Genomic DNA, 12,867 nt, shown 5'->3' with positions numbered 1-12,867 from the left:
ACAGCAAGATCCCACAAACGGAAATGTGAGAAATGACCAGACAATTTGTTTTGTGAATGTTGGCAGAGGGACAAATGTGGCCAATACACCAGAACTCCCATGCCTTTTTCAAACAGTGCCATGGGATCTTTTATCTTCACCGAAAGATGGCACCTCCGACAGAGCAGCACTCCCTCAGTACTGCATTGAAGTGTCAGCCTAGATTACGTGCTCAAGTCTCTGAAGTGGGACTTGGATCCACGACCTTCTGACTCGGAGGCCAGAGTGTGACCCACTGAAGTCACCTTTACTCCTCTTCAGTTAACTGTGTTATATTTTTGGCTTTGTCTGTAAATTTTGACATCGTGCCCCCTATATCCCAGTCCTGACAATTTCTAAATATTGAGGAGCAATAATTGCAACGCTGACTCACGGAGACACTACCATTTACATTCTTCCCGTTCAAAAAGACATCCATCCACGAATCTGCTTTCTGCCCTTTAGCCAACCTGCTCTCCGTGCCATTACATTCCCTTTAATACCATGTGCTTCAATTTCATCAATAAACCTCCGACGCAGCACCTTATCAAAGGCCTTTTGAAAATCCATATACACAACTGCCACTGCATTTCCTTTAGTAATACACTCCATTACTTCCACAAAAACCTTTATGAAATTTGTTAGACCAATCTGTGCTGGCTGTCCTGTAGTAGTCCATGTATTTCGCAGTGATACTTTTATTCAGTATTATGGCCTTTAGAAACTTACCCATTACTAACATTAGGCTGAGTACAGTTCCCTGGTTTATCCCTTTCTTCCTTAAGCGGTTATATATATGCAGTGCAAATCACGTTTCAGATCAAAACCAAATGTCAATCACTCCCTGTTGGTTTTCCTGACTGCTAACACGAACTTTCTCTGAGGGAAGGAACCAGTGTTTACAAGCAGCTGACAATCCACATAAACATCCCTCACCACTAAGTCTCTAACTGACCTCAGGATGTGCCTATTCAAACAACATTCCAATGCAGAGTATCTGAGTTGTGACCTTAAAGGAACAGGCCAGGTAAAATAGTCACATCACTGTGGGCTTCAGCCCCCAGATCACTCACGAGTCATACTACAGGAGATCAGTCAACACCATCTGCCTCTTCTGATAATGATGATGTTAAAGACTCTGTGGCATTAATTTGAAGAGCAGGGAGTTCACCTGGTGTCCTGGCCCACATTCCTCCCTCAATCAATACCACCAAAAACAGAATAATTGGTCATTCATCTCATTGCAGCCGAATTCCACTGACTCCCGAACCCCACCATTGATCCGTACCCCGCTAAACTCATTTGGCACATTGGGGGAGGGGGTGAAGAAGTCTCATAAAAGGATATGAAACACATTAAGGTTCACTGCTCCACAAGAAGAGTGGATTGTCTTTGAGTCCCAGGGGAATTCTGCCTAAGAGTAAATTCAAGCAGCCTCCCCTGCCAGGTGTGCTTGAACATGCCAGGAAACAGGGCGGAACACTGCCCTGTGGGTATAACTGCAGGCCTTTAGTTGGCAGGCCTAAAATCATCACACTAACAATAACTAGCTCTTTCAATTCTGTGCCTCTCAAACCTGAACACCAAACTGAAGCAGACTCCACTGCATGTCTCTGCCTGCAATGAAGTTTCATGTTTTCCATTTCCAAATTTGTTCTTTTTTCTTTTCCATTTTGAACCAAATTCTTTCCCCTCCTCTGAAGGTGCTGACTCTCACTGAGGTACAGTTCCTGAAGGTGCTGACTCTCCCTGGGGTACAGTCCCTGAAGGTGCTGACTCTCCCTGGGGTACAGTCCCTGAAGGTGCTGACTCTCCCTGGGGTACAGTCCCTGAAGGTGCTGACTCTCCCTGGGGTACAGTCCCTGAAGGTGCTGACTCTCCCTGGGGTACCCTGGAGGTGCTGACTCTCACTGGGGTACAGTTCCTGAAGGTGCTGACTCTCCCTGGGGTACAGTCCCTGAAGGTGCTGACTCTCCCTGGGGTACAGTTCCTGAAGGTGCTGACTCTCCCTGGGGTACAGTTCCTGAAGGTGCTGACTCTCCCTGGGGTACAGTTCCTGAAGGTGCTGACTCTCCCTTGGGTACAGTTCCTGAAGGTTCTGACTCTCCCTGGGGTACAGTTCCTGAAGGTGCTGACTCTCACTGGGGTACAGTTCCTGAAGGTGCTGACTCTCCCTGGGGTACAGTTCCTGAAGGTGCTGACTCTCCCTGGGGTACAGTTCCTGAAGGTGCTGACTCTCCCTGGGGTACAGTTCCTGAAGGTGCTGACTCTCCCTGGGGTACAGTTCCTGAAGGTGCTGACTCTCACTGGGGTACAGTCCCTGAAGGTGCTGACTCTCCCTGGGGTACAGTTCCTGAAGGTGCTGACTCTCCCTGGGGTACAGTTCCTGAAGGTGCTGACTCTCACTGGGGTACAGTCCCTGAAGGTGCTGACTCTCACTGGGGTACAGTCCCTGAAGGTGCTGACTCTCCCTGGGGTACAGTCCCTGAAGGTGCTGACTCTCACTGGGAGACAGTCCCTGAAGGTGCTGACTCTCCCTGGGGTACAGTCCCTGAAGGTGCTGACTCTCCCTGGGGTACAGTCCCTGAAGGTGCTGACTCTCCCTGGGGTACAGTCCCTGAAGGTGCTGACTCTCCCTGGGGTACAGTCCCTGAAGGTGCTGACTCTCCCTGGGGTACAGTCCCTGAAGGTGCTGACTCTCCCTGGGGTACAGTCCCTGAAGGTGCTGACTCTCACTGGGGTACTGTCCGATACCTCACCCAATTGACCATACGAGTTAGTGTCAGCAGGGGACATGATTGTCGGGTAAATCAAAGCTGAGTCCCATCCTTAGCTCTCAACATCCAGAGGTGCATGTCCAGTAGGGATCAATGAAGCAGAACCCTGCCAGATTTTCCACTCCCTAACCTTGGGGCATGAGGCCAATTGTAATGGCCCTACTGCCTCTTTGGTTGAGATCAGCTGACTCAACATTGACTGTGGTATGGCTCAGCTACTGGCTGCCTTAACCAGCTAAGCCAATTCAGGGGGCTGTGCATTCATTTCAAAACACGCAAATTCAACACAACCTTATTCATGAATCAATACATGATACATGTAAAGGATTTTCCACATCTCATCACTCAAACACCTCGAAGTGCTTCATACAAAGTGAATTACTTCGAAATGCAGTGACTGTTGTTATTTAGTCATCACCCACAAGATCCCATAAACAGCATTAACAGGAGAGACCACTTAATCTGGTTTTGGTGGTGTTGGTTCAGGAACGACTCCCTGCTCTCCCCCCTACATCCCAACAGTGTCATGGGATCTTGAACATCCACCAGAACCACTGAACAGGCAGATGGGGCCTCAGCATTTAATTTCATCCAAAGGTCGGCACCGAAAACAAAGCGACATTCAACAATGCAGCATTGCCTCAGTTCTGCACTGGAATGTCATGCTAGCTATGAATTCAAGACCTCAAACTCCACAACCTGCTGACTGCGGTCCAGAGCTGGGGATTTTGCACCTGCAAGAGTGGTTAAGGCTTTATATAAATGAGGCAATAACATGGAGACCATCTCAATACAAAATACAGAAACAATAGTATTCTATGTATAAGCCAGTGAAATAAATGCCAATCTCAATAAATGACACGATCAGGCCAGAGGTACAATATCGCTGTCACCCAATTGAGTGGAAGCCAGTCACCATCACAATCACAAAATGAAGACCAGGGACTTAGAGGGGGAAAAATGAAAGAATTTTCTTAATATTGCACGTAACTTTTGGCAACAAGATTCAAGTCTCGGGGTTTAGGACATAAACCAGACCGATCAACATGTGACATCCAGTCCACAGTATTATGTCCTCGACAGAACTCTGTCTGTGCTGTGATACATGTTTCACGTGAACTTGTTATTTACAGGAGAGACAAATGAATTTAGGAGAGAGATAGGCACAGAGAGCAACAGGCCACAGTGAGAAACGGAAAGAGAGAGAGCAGGAGAGAAAGAACAGAGAACAAAACAGAAAAAGAGAAAGACAAGAGAGAGAGAGATATTCACAGAGCGAGCACAGGCTGAGCCCAAGCATGGCAGGGATCGAGAGAACAGCAGCTGGAATACCAGAGAGAACAAACTGAAGCTGATGCCATCCTTTTGTAAACTGAGTGCAGCAGACACATTGCTGTGCAATTTTTATGAATGACAACATCTTAGATATGAAAACTGACCACCCCTCTTAAACTATAAGCTACTGCAAGGAACTTAACACAAAGTTATCTTCAAGTTAAGTGGTCTACACCAGTGTCTTCCCCAGCTCTAGATGTATCACCAATTAAAGAGGTTTTTTTCACCCACAAGCAGGATCAGAAACACAATGCAGGTTACGTACATGCTATCCAAGTGCAGGGGGTGGGCTGATGAAGTATTGCTGCGCAAACATTCTGCGCCTTGGAGTGCAGAGATGTACACTCAGGTCTCATGCTGTTCAGTTCCTGATCCAAGTCAGATCAAGCAGGGAGGTCATGGTGTCTCCAGGACGGAGGGAGCAGTCACATCTCTGGGGGCACTGACTGGAGGGCCAGGTGGACTAAGATGGCAATTTAAGAAAAAACAGAAAACTAACCCAAACATAAATACTCCTATCAAAAAATGTGGATCGAATCATAGAAAGTTACAACACAAAAATAGGCCACTTGTTCTATCAAGGCTGTGCTGGTATCTTTCTCCATGAGCTATCCAGTTAATCACACTCCCTGCTTACTCTCAGCAGTGCCCCATTTATAGTGGCTGGCTGTAACTTCGAATGTGCTGCCCAGCAGACAGCTTGCACTCTGTGCAGAACTCCTCTACCAGCATTTCGGTTTGAAATGTTTAGCTCATCTATCATTTAATAGTTACATACCTTGATGAGGTCTCCTCTTACCTCTCCCATAGACTGAAGAGCTGAAGCTTCTCTAACCTTTCCTCTAGTTCATCTTTTTTTTAACATGAGGATCAATCTGTGCTCAACTTGACAAATCACTTGTCCACAAATCTGATATTTTAAATGCAGTTACTTGAAACAATTCAAGTTTCTCCATTCTGTGTCACACTTCTCATTCCCAACCAACTGGGTAAGAAGATAGCACACTCTCGGCTTCATCAACCTGTAACTAGCTCGTGCAATGTGCAGGAGGGATCAGCAGCAACTGCTAGTAGCCCTTCGACTTAAACTATGTGTCAGCCATGGCTCAGTGGTAGCACTTTCACCGTTCAGTCAGAAGGCTGCGGGTTCAAGCCCCACTCCAGAGACGTGAGCACATAACCTAAGCTGACACTTCAGTGCATTACTGAGGGAGTGCTGCACTGCCGCAGGTGACGTCTTTCGGGCGAGGCATTAAACTGTCTGTTTGCTCTGGTGGATGAAAATCATCCCACTGCACTATTTGAAGAAGAACTGGGGAAGTGTCGTGGCCAAATTTTATTCCTCAATCAACATCAGTAAAACAGATCATCTGGTCATTTATCTCATTGCTGTTCGTGGAACCTTGCTGTGCACAAATTGACTGCTGCGTTTCCCTACGTTAGAACGCTGACTAGACTTCAAAAGTACTGTAAATTGTTTTAGAATGTCCTGAGGTCATGAAAAGGGCTACATAAATGCAAGTTCTTTCTTCTTTCTTTCTAAATTGACCTTTCCCCATTGGCACCTCCTTATTCTCCATTAATACCCATTTGTGCCAAACACCCTACATTAGCAAGAATGTGAAGCCAGCATCTTAAACACAACACACCCCTAACCACATTTCAATTACTTCACAGGGCTGTTGTTTTTTTTTAAAATAGACTTTTTTTTTGACAGGAGAAAATTTCCAAAAACTTCAGTTTCTGAAAGGAGTTATTTTTATTTTTTTAAACTATGATGTAATGGGAACCAGAGATGCATTTGGCTGCCAGCTGCTTTAAGAAAAGTGTTTACAGGGTTAAAAGCACAAACACAGAACTTTACATGACCCCTAAGTAAAACGGAAAAAAAAAAGAGAAGAAAGAAATGATGTATTGCGCTGGTCTTAGATAGTTTATCCAAAGCTGGCTGGGCAGACAACAGACGGATGTGATATGGCTCTAGTCTAGTATTCCAGCCTCTCTACTTGCTTGCCCATGAGACGCTCCAGGCTCTGCTCGCCTCCTCCCTGTGCCCCTCTGTTGACTCTAGATCCTTATGAGCCAAAGCCATTACACGAGTTAAGTCACATACAACCCATGGGCAGCTGCCAAGAAACACCATTCTATAGCTGCAAGGCAAAGGGAAAATAAGGAAAAGCAGAAAATGTGTGTGTGTGGGGGGGGGGGAGGGGGGAGGACCTGACACTGACATACAGCAGTCATGTGACACTGCTGCAGCCACACAGCTCTCGGTGTGACCCAGATCCTGTAAATACTCCAGCAATCTCAAGAGTACCACAATGATTCCCATTATGTAACCCCAGTCATGGGCAGGCTGCCAACTACAAAACAAAGAGGACTTTCTGGCTTGGCCTGCTTTCTATTTTCCTATCCCAGCTTCAGGCCAAGACGGTGTCATACAGCTGTGCAGGAGTGAACGAAGGGCTGAGCCTCCCAGCCGCTACAGCTCCAAACTCAGCCTTGTCATCAGGGCAAACTCTCGCTTAGAAACTTACATCACGGACAGTACTGTGCACGACTGCTTTCTCAGCACTTAGTTCAGTGTAACAGTAACGCTGACCCTTTCTTTACAAAAAAAAGGGGGGAAATCTTGTTTATTAACGTGTCTCAAGAGGACTCAGGTTCACAGGTGAGCCTGCGATCACACATGTGCCCACGTAACTTGTGTGTAACAGAGATCAATAAAAGTTACACTCTCTCACCTACAGGGATGAAATCTGGCAAAGTGTAAAGATTTACAAGAACAAGAAGGCAGGTTTGAATTTCAGTGAGTTCTGACATGGTTACATTTGAAATAATAATCTCCTGAATGATTTATCACCTGCTCACTCCCAGCGGTTTCCTGCATTGCAGGTGTAACGGCTAAACAGAGAAATAAAACCCGATATGACGCCATTGGATTAGTGACAGTGAATAACCTATTAAGACATCAGCTGTTTAGCAACAGGCCCAGCGAGTTAATAAACACCTTCACAAATAGGGACAATAGAAATCTGGGCAACATTTCTGCAACGTCTGCGGGGAATATTTCTTGAAATCTTGCACACATTTGTGTGCCATTTATCTGCATTTCTTGGCTGTAACATCAGTGCTATCTTGATGGAACGAGTGCAGCAGATAAAACCTGCACTGAGTTCCAATAATAATTGAAATTTAGTGAAAGTTCCACATGAATACGTGCACTGCCAACACCCAAAGACACCTTTTTAAATTTACTAATCATTTGCTTTGTTGCCTAGTGTCCATTTCCAGATTTAATTTAAGTATGTTTATTCATAGTGAGCACCGACATAACCATGGAAACTGGTTGGGAGGAGTTAGACAATGCAAGGGAACTGAATTATCAAAAGACAACATTATTAGCAACTCACACATACATAGGAAAACATCCCAAAGTGCTTCCTTCACAAGAGAAAGAGAAATTGCGACACTAAGCAGGCGTTGGAAAGCTGATCAAAGGTTTTTAGGAGACTTTTGAAGGTAGGAGGTGGGACGTGGAAGCAGGTCCAAGGAGTTTTGGGGCGAGCCACAATACAAAGCGGGAGACGTTTGCAGAGGGAGGGTGGTTTTGAACCCAACAGCCCACTTTGGGTGTGGCTGCCCAATCCTTCAGAGAAATAAAACTTAGATAGAAAAAAAGTATGGTTTTCTAATGCTGGATTACTTTTAACAAAACTGTCCAGATTCCCCAATGGGTCAGTGAGTTTTTCCCAGTAATTAGCTAAGCCGTACAGATCAGGAGATAGCTTGTGCTGTTAACTGATATTAGCTGGTGCAGTGGTGGGGGTGCTACAATTGGCTGTACACCTCTGGGGAGAGGAGTGGGGGTTGCTAATAAGGGTTCTGCTGTTGATCAGTATCTAGTGGTGCCCTGCTGGAATTGCCTGCGTGAACATTGGGTGAGGAGATGATCAGGCTCAGCTGTGATGCCCTCTACAGTTGAATAGCATGCCAGCACTGACTCTCTGATTCAGGACAGGGGCCAGAGGGTATCTGGTGCTAACCACCACCTAGGAAGGAGTCACTGCCTCCAAGAGAAGAAAAAGGCAAGAAAAAGTTGAAAAATGTGGCTGAGAGGATGCAGGATACAGTTGTTTAAGTATCCGCAGATGTGATATGGATTCTGTGCACACTACCCCTTTATAAAATGCCCTATCCCCATCTGCTTCTGGACTGGGCAATAGGTGATCACATGACCATCACTCCCTGTATCCCCTCCCATATAGGAATGAATATCACGTCAATTAAAAAACAACTTTTCAGGACAAATGCTTAATATCTGATAGAAGCAATGAGAGAATTGTTGCACTATCTAAACACTCATCAATTCTCCTGTTATCAGTCATCCCTTGTTTTATGTGTAAAACTGGCACCTAGGCCTAGTCTGGGAGCAGACTGTTTGAAGAACTGTGACCAGGAGGTTTCAGTCCAATCACACAGTGAATAGGGGTGGAGTTTGGGTACTAGTCCCCCTCATGATATCATTTGACCAGAACAACATGTCGTTACATCCAGACTCTGATCAGTACCTTCGGAAGGCCATATTGGCGTTGGAGGGAGTGCAGCGTAGGTTTACTAGAATGATACCCGGACTTCAACGGTTAAGTTACGAGGAGAGATTACACAAATTGGGGTTGTATTCTCGACTTTAGAAGATTTAGGGGTGATCTGATCGAAGTTTATAAGATATTAAGGGGAACAGACAGGGTGGATAGAGAGAAACTATTTCCGCTGGTTGGGGATTCTAGGAGTAGGGGGCACAGTCTATAAATTAGAGCCAGACCTTTCAGGAGTGAGATTAGAAAACATTTCTACACACAAAGGGTGGTAGAAGTTTGGAACTCTCTTCCGCAAACGGCAATTGATACTAGCTCAATTGCTAAATTTAAATCTGAGCTAGTTAGCTTTTTGTCAACCAAAGGTATTAAGGGATATGGGCCAAAGGCAGGTATATGGAGTTAGATCACAGATCAGCCCTGATCTTATCAAATGGCAGAGCAGGCACGAGGGGCTGAATGGCCTACTCCTGTTCCTATGTTCCTTTGAAGCACGAGAAAGGAGTGACAGAGGTGCAGAAAGCCGAGGCGTCTTTACTAGAATTCGAAAACTGACTCACTTTTCAAATCAAACATTCCCTTAATCACCTCTACCCCTCCCCCCAGCCACCAAAAAAAACAGTACAGAGGGGAAAAGAATTAAGGAAGAAAAACAGAAATATTTCTTTGTTGCAGTCTAAGCAAAGCTGAAAATAACATACTCTTTTGGCAGGATGAGGGAGTTGGGTGGCGGATTCCACTCATCTGGATGGCCCAGCATCCAATCAGACCACACTTTCACACTGGGAAGCAGCTCCTTCAGGTCAAGGTTGAAAGCGGACACTTTGATGTCATCTTCCTCTTCCTCCTCGCTTGAACGGGCTGTAACAGAAACAAACGGTACATAAATGCGTGTTACGTGCTAAAAATAGCTGACTTTTACAGTCAGTCGTTAGGAACCTCACAACAAGGGCAACATCACAAGGGTATTTGATATGGGTTCTCCATTAATAGAGGGACTGAAAACAATGCCTTGTATCAGACTATCCAACTTTTTACCAGGACCGCTGGTTAGACCACTGTAGACAAATAAAAACCTGTCAGAGCTTGCGCACTGCCCAGTGTTTTTGCCCAATATGGCAGAAGGGTCCTGCAACAGGCATAGGACCTCTCTTTACATATTTAAATTGGGCCAGCGTTGCTTTCATGCAGCTGCCAGAGAAGCGTGTTGGGTGCAGGACCTTGCACCCAGAAATTGGTATAGGTTGCATCCACATTACGTCCGATAAACAGGTGAAATGAGTATTAATTTCTACTCCACTGACTCTTTACTAAGGTACAGCTCCATAATCGCGTCCTCCAACAAACTACTTTCCATGTGTACGCATAGCCAGTGTGAGCTGATAGGCTATTCAAGCACAGAGCTTGATCATGTTCTCACCCAATGCTCATACAGGCGCATGTGCAGCGAGGATCAGTAGATGATTAGGAGCATAAATACTGACTGATGTTCTCCTTCTGAACCTAGAGACGATGAGGTCAACTGTACTTCCCCCGTCACTGCTCCAGCCATCGGCAACCCCAGCACAGAGTATGGATATAAAGACTGCAGCCCGTTGGGATATGATTTGATGGGTGCTGGCAGCCTGCAATAACTCACTCAAGTAGCCATTATTCATTTGAAACTTTAGACAGAGAGTGTGAGCAAGCTATCAAGGGCATCAAACTGGGGCCAATCCTGTCCTTAACCAACATCCACAACATACTTCCCAGCACTGGTTATTAATGACCAGGAGCAAGGATGCTAGTTGTTTTTTTTTCTTCCTAGCCCAGGGATGGAGGTAAGCCGATTTAGCACAGAGCAGGGACTGATGTTGGAACCTTCCTGCTGGGCAGGGCTCTGCACCAAAACACTTCATGCATTTACCCACTGAGTGACTGGGAGATCTCCCGACTGCGATGATCTAAGTTGTGTGGAGTGTTCAGTAATGTCAAAATTCTGATTTGTGACCAGTGCATGGTAACGTACAGCCAGCCGGTCCAGCCTGAGTGTGATGGGTGCAGAGTGTGAGCGCAGAAATGTTACAGGTACTCTTACTTTATCATTGGAATTGCAGTTGAGAGAAAGAAATACTTGAACTTACACAGCCCCTTATCACAACATCGAAAGATCTCAAAGCGATTCATAGGAGAATATTTTTGGAGTGCACTGACGTATATAGGCAAACCCCAGTTGGGTATGGCAGTATAGTGGTTATGTTACTGGATGAGTACTCATAATCTTGAACTAATAATAGAGAACGTGAGTTCAAATCCCACCAGGGCAGTTTGAGAAGATGAACTCAGTTCTCAAAAAAAAAATCTGGAAATATTTTTAAACTGGTATCAGTAAAAGTGAACATGAAGCTGTCGGATTGTCGTAAAAATCCACTGGTCCATTAATGTTTTTTAAGGAAGGAAACCTGCCGTCCTTACTCGGTCTGGGCCTGTATGTGACACCAACGTGGCTAACTCTTAAACTGCCCTCTGAAGTGGACTAGCAAACCACTCAGTTGTATCAAACCACTAACAAAGTTGATTCAAAAAGGCAGCCCAGGGCAACCGGGGAATGGGCAATAAATGCGGCCTTGCCAGCGACACCCACATCCTGAGGAAGAATTTTTAAAATGGCAGCCAGTCTTTTCCCACAACATTAAATAAATGGCCATTTAATCTATTTTTGGTGATGTTGGTTGAGGGATGAATGTTGGCCGGGACAGCAGGAGAACACCTTGCTTTTCAAATAGTCCTGTGAAATCTTAAACATCCACGTGAACAGGCCAAGGGGATCGCGGCTTAACATCTCAGCAAAGGATGATGACTGTCACTAAGCATCATCCCTCAGTACTACACTGGAGGGTCCGACTAGATTATGTGCTTCAGCACTGGTGTGGGAAATGAACCTTCTGACTCAGAGGTGAAAGTGCTGTCAACTGAGCCAAGCTTTATTTGACAGTAAGCAACGTCACTCGCCAAAGTTTGTCATTTACACAGGGGAGAAATGAGCATTCTGTGCTCCTACAATCATGAAATAATCTTCAAACAAGAAACAGATTGCACTCGGGTGGAGAATGATCAAAACCTACAATAAAAACAATTAAGGGGGATAGAATCTACTAATTTTCCCGTAGAAAACAAGTTGTTTCATTTTTTTTTACAGCTGTTCATGGATTAAAGATAAAACACTAAAGGTTTTTTTAATTTGAAGATCCATTACTGGGAATGTCAAACACAGCACAAGGACTTCCTAACACTTTTACATGTCACGTGGAGCACTGATCCGGTTCTGGGGATCTGCTCTGCGGCCTGTGCAGAACCCCTGCAGACTAGTCTCCACACAAGAAAATGCTACCAAAGCATAAATATTCAATTATTCTATTAGCAATGCAATGAGGGCTCTGTATTTTGGATGTGACTAAGAGTTGGCAGGGAGAGGATTCAAAGGGCACTGCCAGGATTCAGAGCCGGGGGTGACAAGGAGGACACAGTTCATGCCAAAAATCACGTCCCCTCGTCCATCCCTTGAAAGTGGTTGCAGGCTGCTGCAGGTAGCAGGTAGGGAAAATGCAAGACAAGGGTACCCAACTACAAGCACCAAGGCTGGACACAAAGATGGCAGCAGAAATGGAAGTCCACCCTGACTGATACAACATAGGAACAGGTGTAGGCATTCAGCCCCTCGAGCCTGTTCCTCCATTCAATTAGATCATGGCTGGTCTGTATCTTGACTCCAGCTGCCCGCCTTGGTTCCGTAGCCCTTAATACCCTTGCCTTACAAAAATCTATCAATCTCAGTTTTAAAATTTTCAATTGACCCCCAGCCTCAACAGCTTTTGTTTTTTTTTGGGGGGGGGGGGGTTTCCATATTTCCACTGCCCTTTGTGTGAAGAAGTGCTTCCTGACATCACCCCTGAACGGCCTGGCTCTAATTTTAAGATTATGCCCCCTTGTTCTGGACTCCCCCCCCCAGAGGAAATAGTTTCTCTCTATCTACCCTATCAATTCCTTTAATCATCTTCAACACCTCAATAAGATCACCCCTTAATCTTCTATACTCGAGGGAATACAAACCTAGTCGATGCAACCTGTCCTCGTAATTTAACCCTTTTAGCCTCAGTATC

The 12,867-nt window shown here is 45.4% G+C and overlaps 1 protein-coding gene across 2 annotated transcripts in view; it reads right to left on the bottom strand.

The window, feature by feature from the left end:
* Positions 1–12,867, bottom strand: part of smg6 (SMG6 nonsense mediated mRNA decay factor) — a 323,207-nt gene that overhangs the window by 151,547 nt on the left and 158,793 nt on the right. For both annotated transcript variants that reach the window (XM_068008576.1, XM_068008577.1), the window contains exon 12: positions 9,430–9,589. In XM_068008576.1, coding sequence (XP_067864677.1) covers positions 9,430–9,589 — 160 coding nt within the window. The remainder of the gene's footprint in view (positions 1–9,429; positions 9,590–12,867) is intronic.

This window comes from Heptranchias perlo, chromosome 28 (genome assembly GCF_035084215.1).
Source record: "Heptranchias perlo isolate sHepPer1 chromosome 28, sHepPer1.hap1, whole genome shotgun sequence".
Classification (NCBI taxonomy): Eukaryota; Metazoa; Chordata; class Chondrichthyes; order Hexanchiformes; family Hexanchidae; genus Heptranchias; species Heptranchias perlo.
The sequence above is the reverse complement of the archived record's forward strand: the minus strand, read 5'-3'. Positions and strand labels throughout refer to the sequence as shown.